The 14264-nt window shown below is 45.5% G+C and overlaps 2 protein-coding genes across 6 annotated transcripts in view; both read left to right on the top strand.

Annotated features, from left to right (window-relative positions):
• Positions 1–1340: 1340 nt before the first annotated feature.
• Positions 1341–4350, top strand: LOC129516484 (Y-box-binding protein 1-like). The gene is made up of 3 exons (XM_055335880.1): positions 1341–1416; positions 2563–2742; positions 3347–4350. The coding sequence occupies exons 1-3, from the start codon at positions 1341–1343 to the stop codon at positions 4117–4119; spliced, it is 1029 nt and encodes a 342-aa protein (XP_055191855.1). The 3' UTR covers positions 4120–4350.
• A 7839-nt stretch (positions 4351–12189) lies between these two features.
• Positions 12190–14264, top strand: part of DZIP1 (DAZ interacting zinc finger protein 1) — a 55492-nt gene continuing 53417 nt past the window's right edge. The window contains exons 1-3 of one of the 5 annotated variants that reach the window (XM_055335939.1): positions 12190–12466; positions 13033–13165; positions 13544–13753. The gene's annotated coding sequence lies outside the window, so the exon portion shown is untranslated. The other 4 variants (XM_055335936.1, XM_055335940.1, XM_055335937.1 and 1 more) reach the window with 4 other exon arrangements.

The following is a 14264-nucleotide window of genomic DNA, read 5'->3' as shown; positions in this document are numbered from 1 at the left end:
GGTGAAGGTAAGGTAGGAGGCAAGAGAACAAGAAAGAAGGAAACTCCAAGCAACAGCATATATCCCTAAAAGAATGGGAAATTTCCTATGAATTTGTTTGGGTTTCTATCCTTTTCTTAAAAAAATGTATTTACTTATTTTTAAAATTTATTTATCATTTTAGAATATATAAATATATTTATTATTTATTTATTTAGAGAATGTGAGCACTAGGAGGAGCAGAGGGAGAGGGAGAGGGAAAGAATCTCAAGTAGACTCCAAGCCAAGTGCAGGCCTGGAGCCCAACATGGGGCTCAGTGTGGGGTCAATCTCAAGACCCTGAGATCATGATCAGATCCAAAACCATGAGTCAGATCTATTCAACCTACTGAGCCACCCATGCACCCCTTCTATCCTTTTCTAAGCAACAGTGACTGTCCTGTCTTGAGCTGGCTAGGATCCTAGTATTGGTTGAAAAAAGCTAAGATCCCAGAATCTAAATGGAGAGCCTATAAGTGAAGAGGACATATCTCCCTGAGAGACAACAATCCAAATTATTCAAAGGGATATAAAGGTGCTATCCTTTGTTCTGAAGTATCTGCATCTTCAAACCTTGACTCTTCAGTTTAGGGAGAAAGAACCTTTTGAAGTAAACATCCTAAAAAAATAATAATTAATTTAAAAAGTTTTCCTAAAAGCATGGTCATAGAACTAGTTGGTAAAGAGGGTAATTGGTGCTTTTCACTTTAGACATCTATTTGTATTAGACATGTTACTCTTCTGCCTGGAATATCTTCTTTTTGGGGAGTCTCCCTCCCTTTCCCATGCAGTTGTGTTGGGTACTGAACTACTGACTATATCTCTATCACAGCCCCTTTTGCTACCACCACCATAGGGCAGATCATATACATGACCCATGCTAGGTCCAGTCCATTCCCTCTCACAGGAATTGGAATCTGGAGTAGAATTCTATAGGGCTGGAGAAAGATGAGGATGAATTGTTCTGTGGCAGAAAGATTGACCTGAGTTACAGAGAAATTCTGGCACTCACCTGGTTACTTTCTCTCATGAAGCCTGATTGATTTCTCCTTTGATAATGTGAGCTATCCATGATCCTACCTGTCACCCCACCATTTACGTTAACAGGCTAACAGAATCAGTTTCTGTTATTGACAAAGAATGGAAATGTAATTAATACAGACATTTGTACCAGAAAATGGGCACCCTTGGGGAAATGTGGGGTGTTTGGAATGAGTTATTTGGCTAATATGAGGCAGGAGAATCTGAGGCTCCCATTAATATTCACTGGCACTGTTCTTTCACTAAGGTTGGGGCTCTGGGAGCCTCATAGTTGCTGCACAATGGTTGTTTTTCACCCAAAACACAACTTAAAACTAGAGAACGAGATCAAATCTCGGAGCAGTGCATCTCAAAGATGTATGGTCCTCAGACCAGTGGCATTGGCATCCCCTGGGAACTTGTTAGAGATGCAAATTTTCTAGCCCTCACCCAGACCCACTAAATCAGAAACTCTAGGGGAGGATACAGCTCTCTGGGGTTTGGCATGTCCTCCAGGGGACGCCGATGAAAGTTTGAGAGGAACTGGTGTATAGGAACTGAAGACCTCAAACCGTCCTGAAATAACTTCTCACCCTGTTTTCGTTGCCTGAGGACACTTTGCCACCTTTGCATGTGAGAACTAATAATCTCCCCCCGAAGCCAAGTCACACTGCTGCTATGGCAACCAGCTACATTTCTCATGGCCTTGGTAAGGGGACAAGGAGGCAACGGCGAATATTGGTACATCAGAGTTAGACGCCTAGAAGTTGTAGAAACTCATTATCTGATATCCCCCCAAATTGGGAGAAAATGGGAATAGACTTTGAGGTTGCTAGGTCAGGAACATAGTCCCTACTATTCTATCCAGCAGAAAGTATAGATACGGGCACCTCCCAGAGATCATGTATTCAGAGGATAACAAGTCAGGAAAAGACTGTTCAATGTAAAAGTGTAGTGAACTTTGTCCCACAACAAATTATATCCCCAAGGTCAGAAGCTCTTTAACAAGTATAAAGGAAGGAATTCAGACACTTGAGGAAGAGAGTATAAAGGACTGGATACATTAATAAAAACAATGTTGATAACAACAACGACAACAAAGGATTGGATAGATTATGCTCACCTAGTCCAGGTGCCTCCTCACCACATCTTTGATATAAACTCTCATTTTAGTAACGAAAAGTATATGTCGTTAAGGGGTGTCAATACGGCTTTATGGTAGGAAGGTGAAGCCACTCTAGACAGTGTGAGCAGTAAGATAATTACACTCAACTAGACGCTTGCAAAATCACTGAAAGAGATGGAGGAGCGTGAGCAGAAGGGCAGCCTCAGAGCCAAGAAGTTCTGGAGTTTGATACTCTGATAAGAAAAAAAGCCACCATTGTCTCAACAGCCACTTGACATTGTTGAAAGTTGTGATTAGGGAGAGCCCTGAGCAGCCCCACCGCCGCCGCCGGCCTAGTTACCATCACACCCCGGGAGGAGCCGCAGCTGCCGCAGCCCGCCCCAGTCACCATCCCGCAGCCGTGAGCAGCGAGGCCGAGACCCAGCAGCCGCCCCCCGCCCCACGCCCTCAGCGCGGCCGACACCAAGCCCCGCACCACCGGCAGCTGCGCAGGGAGCGGCGGCCCCGGCGGCCTCACTTCGGCGGCGGCGCCTGCCGGCGGGGACAAGAAGGTCATCGCAAGGAAGGTTTTGGGAACAGTAAAATGGTTCAATGTAAGAAACGGATATGGGGATCCCTGGGTGGTGCAGCGGTTTGGCGCCTGCCTTTGGCCCAGGGCGCGATCCTGGAGACCTGGGATCGAATCCCACGTCGGGCTCCCGGTGCATGGAGCCTGCCTGTGTCTCTGCCTCTCTGTCTCTCTGTGACCATCATAAATAAGAGTTAGAAAAAAAAAATCAGTGGTTACCAGGGCTTGGATGGAATGAATACATGGAACATAAGGAACTTTTAGGACAGTGAAATTTTTCGGTATAAGACTGTAATGTTGGATATACGATATTATCCATTTGCCAAGATTCATAGATCTATACAAGACTAAGTGTGAATCCTTAATACAAACTATGGGCTTGGGCAGCCCAAGTGGCTCAGTGGTTTAGCGCCACCTTCAGCCCAGGGCGCGGTCCTGGAGACCCGGGATCGAATCCCACGTCGGGCTCCCGGTGCATGGAGCCTGCCTGTGTCTCTGCCTCTCTGTCTCTCTGTCTCTCTCTCTCTCTCTCTCTGTGACTATCATAAATAAAATAAATAAATAAATAAATAAATAAATAAATAAATAAATAAATAAATAAATAAAAAAGAAAGAAAGAAACGGATATGGTTTCATCAACAGGAATGACACCAAGGAAGATGTATTTGTACACCAGACTGCCATAAAGAAGAATAACCCCAGGAAGTACCTTCGCAGTGTAGGAGATGGAGAGACTGTGGAGTTTGATGTTGTTGAAGGAGAAAAGGGTGCGGAGGCAGCAAATGTTACAGGCCCTGGTGGAGTTCCAGTGCAAGGCAGTAAATATGCAGCAGACCGTAACCATTATAGACGCTATCCACGTCGCAGGGGTCCTCCACGCAATTACCAGCAGAATTACCAGAATAGTGAGAGTGGGGAAAAGAACGAGGGATCGGAAAGTGCTCCCGAAGGCCAGGCCCAACAGCGCCGGCCCTACCGCAGGCGACGGTTCCCACCTTACTACATGCGGAGACCCTACGGGCGTCGACCACAATATTCCAACCCTCCTGTGCAGGGAGAAGTGATGGAAGGTGCTGACAACCAGGGTGCAGGAGAACAAGGTAGACCAGTGAGACAGAATATGTATCGAGGTTATAGACCACGATTCCGTAGGGGTCCTCCTCGTCAAAGACAGCCTAGAGAGGATGGAAATGAGGAAGATAAGGAAAATCAAGGAGATGAGACCCAAGGTCAGCAGCCACCTCAACGTCGGTACCGCCGCAACTTCAATTACCGACGCAGACGCCCAGAAAACCCTAAACCACAAGATGGCAAAGAGACAAAAGCAGCCGATCCACCAGCTGAGAATTCGTCCGCTCCCGAGGCTGAGCAGGGCGGGGCTGAGTAAATGCCGGCTTACCATCTCTACCATCATCCGGTTTAGTCATCCAACATGAAGAAATGAAGATGAAATTCCAGCAATAAGAAATGAACAAAAGATTGGAGCTGAAGACCTTAAGTGCTTGCTTTTTGCCCATTGACCAGATAAATAGAACTATCTGCATTATCTATGCAGCATGGGGTTTTTATTATTTTTACCTAAAGACGTCTCTTTTTGGTAATGATAAACGTGTTTTTTTTTTAAAAAAAAAAAAAGCCTGGTTTTTCTCAATACACCTTTAAAGGTTTTTAAATTGTTTCATATCTGGTCAAGTTGAGATTTTTAAGAACCTCATTTTTAATTTGGTTTTTTTTTTTTTTTAGATTTTGTGTTTATTTATTTATTTATTTATTTATTATTTACGATAGTCACAGAGAGAGAGAGAGAGAGAGAGAGAGAGGCAGAGACACAGGCAGAGGGAGAAGCAGGCTCCATGCACTGGGATCCTGACGTGGGATTCGATCCCGGGTCTCCAGGATCGCGCCCTGGGCCAAAAGCAGGCGCCAAACCGCTGGGCCACCCAGGGATCCCCTCATTTTTAATTTGTAATAAAAGTTTACAACTTGATTTTTTCAAAAAAGTCAACAAACGGCAAGCACCTGTTAATAAAGGTCTTAAATAATAAAAAAAAAAGAAAGAAAGTTGTGATTAGCACGCTTAGGTCGGGACGCCTGGGTGGCTCAGTAGTTGAGCCTTTTGCTCCGGGCATGATCCTAGATCCAGGGATGGAGTCCCGCATCTGGCTCCCTGTGAGGAGCCTGCTTCTCCCTCTGTCTGTGTCTCTGTCTCTGTCTGTCTTTCTCTGTGTCTCTCATGAATAAACAAAATCTAAAAAAAAAAAAAGACATGCTTAGGTCAGTGGCTGCCTTTACCTACTGATGCTCTGATTCACGTGGCCTTGCTTGCCAGCAAAAACAGTAGCAGAAGAGCTTCTGTCTCACATCTCTCTTTCATGTCATTCAAGAGTGCATCTAATTGATAGAAACCAATTTGCTTCCAGAATATGAGCTGGAAAGGAGTCTGGAAAGCACTATTTTTAGCTTTCCAGCCTCTACAGAGCAGGAAGATACATCCAAGGAAGGAGGCATGAAGGCATAGTGAGCTAATTCTGTACCCATCTCCTGTGAGAAGTGACAGCTCTGTACAAAAAGCCTTCTCTAGACATGGAATTCTGGGTGCAAGAGCTGTCACTAGGATGGACTCCCAGATCTCAGGGGCACGGGAGGAGCTCGAGATGCGTGTGCCCACATAAAAGCTGCTAACACCAGGTCACGAAACCGTAAGTCCTTATTTGATTTGTATGATCCCTTTCATTTCACCACAAATGCCAGGACTGAGACACCTTCCTTGACAGGTTTAGTTTTTTTTTTAATATTTTATTTATTTATTCATAAGAGACACAGAGAAAGAAAGAGAGAGAGAGGCAGAGACATAGGCAGAGAGGGAAGCAGACTCATTGCAGGGAGGCTGATGTGGGATTCGATCCCGGGACTCCAGGATCACACCCTGGGCCAAAGGCAGGCCTCAACCACAGAGCCACCCAGGCATCCCCAGGTTTTTGTTTTTGTTTTTGTTTTTAACCTATCTTCCAGATCTGAGTGAGTTCAAGGCAATACATTAGTGGTTTAATTTAATTGTAAGTTGAAATTGCCATCAAGCCATTTCACTGCTTAGGCCATAGGGAACCACCAAAAGAAGGTTTGGGTGGCTATGGTGGTTTCAAAAGATGGGCTCAGAATCTTTGATGTTTCCATGCTTCAAAAGGCAAATCTAGGTGCTCTCCCCTTGAGTGTGAATCAAAGTGACTCGTGTCTTACCAGCAAATTTCCCTCTAATCTTTACTTTCACTGCATCTCACAAATGTTGATAAGTTCGGTTTTTTATTTAGCTCCAAATTAAATTTTTCTCCTGAGATTTCTTCTTTGAGTGGTGTACTATATAGAAATATGTCATTTAGGGGCACCTGGATGTCTCAGTGGTTGAGCGTCTGCCTTCAGCTCAGGGCATGATCCTAGGTCTGAAGATCGAGTCCCTCATCAGGCTCCCCAGAAGAAACCTGCTTCTCCCTCTGCCTATGTCTCTGCCTCTCTCTGTGTGTCTCTAATGAATAAATAAATAAAATCTTTAGAAAATAACTGTGTTGTTTAATCTCCAAATGTTTTGAAATTCTCCAGCTATCTTTTCTGCTATTGATTTCTAGTTTTTTTTTTTAATTTTTATTTATTTATGATAGTCACACACACACACAGAGAGAGAGAGGCAGAGACACAGGCAGAGGGAGAAGCAGGCTCCATGCACCGGGAGCCTGACGTGGGATTCGATCCCGGGTCTCCAGGATCGCGCCCTGGGCCAAAGGTAGGCGCTAAACCGCTGCGCCACCCAGGGATCCCCTGATTTCTAGTTTAATTCTGTTATTCTCTGAGAATGCATTTTGTATGATTTCTATTCTTTTACATTTATTAAGGTGTGTATGATGATCCAGAATGTAGTCTATCTCCCTGAATATTCTATGTGAGTTTGAGAAGAACATGTACCCTCCTGTTTTTGGATAGAGTAGAGTTAACCGTTGAACAACACAGATTTGAACTGTGCGTTGTCCATTGATACATTTTTTTTCAATAAGTACAGGGCAGTGCTATAAATGTGTTTTCTTTTCCTTATGATATTCTTTTTTTTTTTTTAGACCTGAGCCAAAGGCAGATGCTCAACCACTGAGGCACCCATGTGCCCCCTTATGATTTTCTTAATATTTTCTTTTCTCTAGCTTACTTTATTGCAAGAATACAGTGTATAGGGCAGCCCCCGTGGCTCAGCGGTTTAGCGCCACCTTCAGTCCAGGGTGTGATCCTGGAGACCTGAGGTCAAGTCCCATGTAAGGCTCCCTGCAAGGAGCCTGCTCCTCCCTCTGCCTGTGTCTCAGCCTTTCTCTCTCTCTCTCTCTCTCTCTCTCTCTTTCTCTCATGAATAAATAAATAAAATCTTTAAAAAATACAGTGCATAATACATATTACATGCGAAACGTGTTAATTGACGATGTTATCGGTATCGCGTTCAGTCAACAGTGGCTGATCAGTAGTTAAGTTTTGGGGGAGTTAAAAGTTATACATGGATTTTCAACTGTGTGTGTGTGGGTTGACACCCCTAATCTCTGCATTGTTCAAAAGTCAACTGTACATACATGCCAAGGATTGTTATGTCTTCTTGGAACATTAATCCCTTCATCATTATGCAGTACCCCTCAATCTCTGATCATCTTCCTTGTTCTGAAGTCTGGTTTGTCTGAAACTAATATAGCTGCTCTTCATTTCTTTTTTTTTTTTTTATTTATGATAGTCACACACACAGAGAGAGAGAGAGAGAGAGAGGCAGAGACATAGGCAGAGGGAGAAGCAGGCTCCATGCACCGGGAGCCGGATGTGGGATTCGATCCCGGGTCTCCAGGATCGCGCCCTGGGCCAAAGGCAGGCGCCAAACCGCTGTGCCACCCAGGGATCCCTCTTCATTTCTTTTGATTGGTATTAGCATGGTGTATCTTTTTTCTATCCCTTTACTTTTAACCTATCTAAGTCTTTATGTCTGAACTGAAGATAACAAGCTGGGGCTTGTTTTTTGTTTTTTGAATTTTTTGAATCCAAGTTCTGCCTGATTAAAAACAATCTCTATCTGTTATTTATTTATTTATTTATTTATTTATTTATTTATTTATTTATTTATTTATTTTAAGATTTTATTCATTTGAGAAAGAGAGAGAGAGCATGAGGAGAGAGAGGGGCAGAGGGAGAAGCTGCTGAGCAGAGACTGGACATGGGGCTCCATTCCAGGACCCTGAGATCATGACCTGAGCTAAAGGCAGACATTTAACCAACTGAGCCACCCAGGTGCCCCAATCTGTCTTTTAAGTGGTTTATTTATGCCACTCACATTTAAAATGATTATTGATATAATTGGGTTACTATCTTACATGTTTATAACTGTTTTCTATTCATTGTACGTATTCTTTGAGAGAGTGGGAATAGGGGAGGAGCAGAGGGGGAGGTAATGGGAGGCGGAAAGAATCTCAAGCAGACTCTGTGCTGGGTATGGAGCCAGACATGGGGCTCCATCCCACAACCCTAAGATCATGACCTGAGCTGGAACTAAGAGTTGAATGTTGACTGAAGTGAAGTTGGTGCTTCACTGACTGATCCAGGCGCCCCTAAGATTTTACTTTTTGAGTAATCTCTACACCCAACATGGGGCTAGAACTCACAACCCCAAGATCAAGAGTCACATGCTCTACCAAGACAGCCAGTCAGGTGCCCCTGAGTTGAGCATTTTATACCATTCTGTTTATCTTATCTCTTAGCATGTTAGTAATACTTTTAAACTTTTTTAATGGTTGCCCTAGAGTTTGCAATATATATATTTATAACTGCCTGCCAGCATCATATTTTAAGTTATTCAAAAGAAGCTAAGGCTGCAAAACCAGGTTTGAATTCAGAATTCTTGTATTCTCAGTGAGGGTCCAAGGGCAGCAACTCTTCCCACCCAGCATCATCCCAGCTAGTGAGGGGAATTGTTTTTGTTTGTTTGTTTGTTTGTTTGTTTGTTTTAGTGAGGGGACTTGTGTGCATAGGTGTGTACCTTCCAACCCATATGTCTACACTATTTAGTACTTCTAAATAACTCTATTAGAAGTTCTAAAATGGTTAGGCCATCCCATATGCCTAGTCATAAGCAGCACAGTCCTTTGAGAAGATAGATGTGGGGAAGCAGCCCATATAGGCTCTGGAAGTTGGCATGGCTGTTTATGTAGGAAATTCTAGGCTTCCATGTAGCTGGAACATGGTCTTGAATGAGAAAACACAGATTCTGAGTTTAGCTCCTGGGACTTCTGTAAACAGCCAGACTTGGGTGAAAGTTCTCTTGCCTATGTGTAAAGGTAGTATGGACCCAGATACTCATCTGACTCACCTCCACATAGTTTAGGCTTGCTACTCAATTTTCCAAAAGTAAATAATATTATGTATTATATACAGTTCATGATATATGGTTAATATATGTATATATATATAGTGTGTATGTATGTACATATATTTATAATGTACTATATATAGTGTGTATATATGTATAATGTGTAAACTATAAGGGGAAAGTAATGACTTAATCCCAGAGTTAGGGAAATTGTTAAATAGGAAGATGGAGAGGGATGTGATGGTGGGGTGCATAGAGAGGGCCTTTGAAAATGCTCAGAATGTTTAATTTCCTTTTTTTAAAGATGTTATTTATTTATTCATGAGAGACACAGAGAGAGAGAGAGGCAGAGTCACAGACATCGGGAGAAGCAGGCTCCATGCAGGGAGCCAGATGTGGGACTCGATCCCAGGACTCCAGGATTACACCCTGGGCCAAAGGCAGGCGCTAAACCGCTGAGCCACCCAGGGATCCCCGGAATGTTTAATTTCTTAACCGGGGTTATGGATACACATGTGTTCATTCTATTAATCTTCAATTTGTACGTATACATTTTATAGACTCTTGACACTATATATATATGATATTATAATTATAACTAAAAGACATTGGCCAGGTGATCAAAATAAGACATAAATGACATGTATTGTCTGATTCAATACCTTTTAATTATTTTGCTTCATAGTCCTGCTTTGGATACCTAATCTTGGTTTTACTCTTGTGAGGCCTGATTATGTTTAATAATTTTAATAATAAATTGATGTTAATCACCACCCCCACCTGCCTGCCTCAATGCAATTTTCATTTTCTAACACTTGCTCATTTCAAACAAGAGAAATAGAAACAAAAATCTGAAATAAATTGAGCCACAACATTTTTGTTTACTTACTATAATGATCAATATTCACCAATATTTTATTTCCCCTTTTTAGGACCATTTCTATCTTCAAAAAAATACTTATTTGAGCATTTACTATGTGCTCAATGTGCTAGAATAACTGAAGTTCTCATTGTCTACTGGAGGAGAAAGATACCTAGTTTCTTTAAAAAAAATTTTTTTTGTTTAAAGATTTTATTTATTTATTCATGAGACACACACACAGAGAAGAGAGAGAGAGAGGCAGAGACTCAGGCTGAGGGAGAAGCAGGGTCCATGCAGGGAGCCCGATGCGGGACTCGATCCTGGGACTCCAGGATCACGCACTGGGCCTAAGGCAGGTGCCAAACCGCTGAACCACCCAGGGATCCCTCTTTTTAAATTTTTTAAAAAAATATTTTATTTATTTATTAATTTGAGAGAGTAAGAGAGCACACAAGCAGGGCGTGGGCGGGGGGGGGGCAGAGGGAAGAGGAAGAACCAGGCTCCCCATTGAGCAGGGAGCCTGACACAGGGCTGGATCACAGACCCTGTGATCATGACCTGAGCCAAAGGCAGATGCTTAACCCACTAAGCTACCCAGGTACCCCTAAATAGTTTCTTAAAATTGAATTATTTAATTATCATGGCCACTCCCTGCTGGGCTGTGCTAATTGGTGTAAGAGATTTGAAAGAATCAAGAATGCATTATTGCTGCTGTGCCATGCCAAAGCCAACTGGTTCACTTTATTTCTTCCAACTCTACATAAATGGGGTAATGTACTGACAGTGGGGAATAGATGATACAAGTAACTCAAATAGTATATCATCAAATAATGTTAAACAATTATCCTACACACACACACACACACACACACACACACACAGACCAGAAAGGGCTACAGAGTATAGACTTTGCAAAGCAATGGCTTTTCTACTTCATTTAATACCTGAAAAATCTACCTAGAGATCTCTTCCTATTCTACTTTAAAGGATTCTTATGAATCTTGGATTCACTTTCAAATTTAAGTATTTTAAAATTCAACGAATTTTAAAATCTCACCAAGGCTGTCCTAGACCTAATGATTTCAAAGTAAAAACTAAAGAAAAGGGATCCCTGGGTGGCGCAACGGTTTGGCGCCTGCCTTTGGCCCAGGGCGCGATCCTGGAGACCCGGGATCAAATCCCATATCGGGCTCCCGGTGCATGGAGCCTGCTTCTCCCTCTGCCTGTGTCTCTGCCTCTCTCTCTCTCTCTCTCTCTCTCTCTGACTATCATAAGTAAATAAATTAAAAAAAAAAACTAAAGAAAAGAATTCACATGACTGCTTATTAAATTATTACCATGTTTGAAGCCTTGTGCTAAGTATGGTACAAAGTTGATTTGGTCAGGGAGAAGCACAAGGAAAAGCGTTTTTATGGTACCAGGTTACCCTCCAGCAAAGATTCTGTAGTTACTCCTTAATGAGTGAAGAACAATTTGTGCTACAGCAGACACTAACATTTTGCGATGCACTCAAATTCCTCCATCTGGATCGATCTCACGGTTGTAAAAAATGCTATATGCATACTTTCTGGATTACTCCTTATTTTAAAATGCCGAATTTTGCCCGATTGTCAGACCAAGTGTTCCAATTTCAGGTTAAAAATACAGTCACACTACTCTTGTCCTACGACATCTCCTCTCCCACTGCCAAACTTTCCACCAACAGAGAGCCTTGCTTTGCGTCCTAAAGTGGACATAACCGGAAGAGATGCGGAAATTTAGTTGGGTCTAATCCTCGTGGGCTTGCCTGAAGAGTGCCTACTCCCCGTTTCCCACGTCAGTCGAGTGGAAAGCCCAAGAGCTGCGTTAGATGGCCTGTTGGAGGCTCCTTGCATCTTGCATCTGCAGACTTCAGCGATTAAAACGCACCTCTTCTTGGGGGAGATTTCGCACGAAGCACCTATATAGTAAATGAGCCAGCTGAAGGCCCGGCCGGCCGCAGGGCTGGAGAGAATCTGGTTTCTCTTTGAAAAGCCTTCCCGGGGAGATCATCCCCCGCCAGCAACCGAGCGCTCCCCGGCACCACGTGTCTGCGCCCACAGCCGGATTGGCGGAGCGCACTTTAGCGCGGCGGTCTAGACGCGCTCGGTCCCGCCCAGCTGCCGGAGGAGCCGGGACGCGGAGGGGAGAGGCCGGAGGGAGGCCGCAGAGGGGAGGGGGCGGGAGGGGGCGGGAGGGGGGCGGGGGAGCCGAGGAGCCCCGGCCGGGAGGCTGCGAGGGCCCGAACGGCGCCAGGCCCGCCGCGCCACGACTTGCCCAAGCTAGACAGGCTGCATTCTGCGCCCTGGAAGAAGGAGCCGGCCCGCCGCCGCCTCCCGCCGCCTCCCGCCCCGCCCCGCCCCGCCGCTCCGCGCCGCCGTGGGCCGCGCCTCGAGCCAGCAGCGCTTCTGGGGTCTGGTCCCCAGCGCCGCCCCCGCCCGCCCGCGGCGTCCGGCACCCGCCCTGGAGCGCGCAGCTGGGGTGAGCCGCGGCCGGGGCTGCGCCGGGAGCCCCAGGGAGCCCGCGGCGGCCCCCGCCCACGCGCCGGGCCCCGCAGCCCCCGGGGTGCGGCCGCCCGCGCGCCCCGCTCCCCTCGCCCGCGGGCGCCCAGCCTTCCCCGGAGCCCGGCAGCCCGGAGCCCGGCGGCGCGGCCTTTGTCCCCGCAGCGAGCCCGCGGCCCGAGGCGCCGCGCTGCAGCCCAGCGCCGGGGTGGGGGGTGGGGGGCGGGGGGGGCCGCGAAAACGTGCCCCCTTCTTTGCTGCTCCGGCCATCTTGGGACCGAGATCCGAGCGCGGGGCACGGAGGCCCGGCAGCGCGGCCCGGTGCGCCCAGGCGGCCGCGGCGACCCCAGCCAGCCCCGCCGGCGCCTCCCGCGACCGCCGCGGGGGCGCGCGGGGAGCCCCGGCTCGGCCCCCGGCCTCGGCCCACAGCTCCGGGGCAGCCCCCGAGCCCGCCGGAGGCGCAGCGAGTAGGAGGGATACGGCCTGGGAGCTGACACTTAGGCCCAGTTCATTCAATCATTCCTTATCCACGTGTCCCCTTGGCAGGTTCTCCACCCTCCCTCTGCCTGTCCTTTGCGAGGTGCTGAGGACACATACCGGCGAGCAAGAGGAGCCCGGCCCTTGTTCCCGCGGACCCTGCAGCCCAGTGGATGGAGCCCACCGTCCGCAGACCTGCCAGGTCGGTATCCTCACGTCCTCCAAACAGGCTGGGAAGCCGGGGCACGCGGCGGACATAACCTGTCCGAGGTCAAGCAGCGAGTAAATGGAAGAATCGAACTTGATACCTAGGTCTGTAAGTCTTTACGCCCGCTGCAGTGAACCGTTAATGCTTCTTTTTTTTTTTTTTTAAACCCCAAAGGCCCATTACAAGCGATTTGGATGTACCGTTTATATGAAGTCATATGAAGTGCATGCTCCATTTCCTGCATGTTTATATATGGGTTTATTTCTAGTTCACGGTATCTGGAAAGTGCTAAAAATATTTGATATTACGACTTTGCTTTAAGTTACTCTGAACTGTGTTTTCCTTTCTTCTATTCACATGCACGGCTGTTAGGAAAGAAAACAAAATTCCTGAGGATTGTTCCAAGCAGGGAATCCCCGGTGGATTGAGGAATGTGTGGCTTTTCTTCAGCTCACTGATCTCTGTGGTAGCTACGGGCACCCAAAACCCCCCCAAGAATGAAAGGCCTGTGATCCGCAAGTTGCTGCTAGAGGTATTTTAGCCTCTCCAGATAACAATGCGGCTGCCACACAAGTTTGTAAGGTAAATAACAGGCCCGGCTAAAGCTTAATGGTACAAAGCTGATGATTAAAGTTCTCCTCCATTTAAATTTTTTTTTAAGTTCACATTTTGAAAATGTATCCTTTTGGAAAGACAGGTGAAGTACTAATATCTAGGGAAGTTGCTTGATTTGTCCTTCTATCAGTATCTTATATTTAGGTAGGCAACTCAGAGGAAGAAAGCATCTAAAAAAAAGTGTGTTGGGTGTAAGAAATTCAGAGAGAGAGAGAAAAAAAAGAAATTCAGAGAGCCTGCCATCAAACATAGTTAGCTACTTCACAAATTTAATATTTTAACCAATTTTGTTGACGCATAATATACAAATGCACCCTTAATTTTCGGTGTACAATTCGATACATTTTTGACGATGTGTATACCCAGGTAATCAACAATCAAAATACACAATAAACAAACAAACAAACAAAAAAAGCAAAATATACAATCAAAATACAGAATATTTCTGTTATGCTGCAAGAGTGTTGTTCTTGTTCTT

The sequence above is a fragment of the Nyctereutes procyonoides genome, unplaced genomic scaffold (assembly GCF_905146905.1).
Source record: "Nyctereutes procyonoides isolate TBG_1078 unplaced genomic scaffold, NYPRO_anot_genome, whole genome shotgun sequence".
NCBI classification, from domain to species: Eukaryota; Metazoa; Chordata; class Mammalia; order Carnivora; family Canidae; genus Nyctereutes; species Nyctereutes procyonoides.
This window is presented reverse-complemented; position numbering and strand designations above follow the sequence as displayed.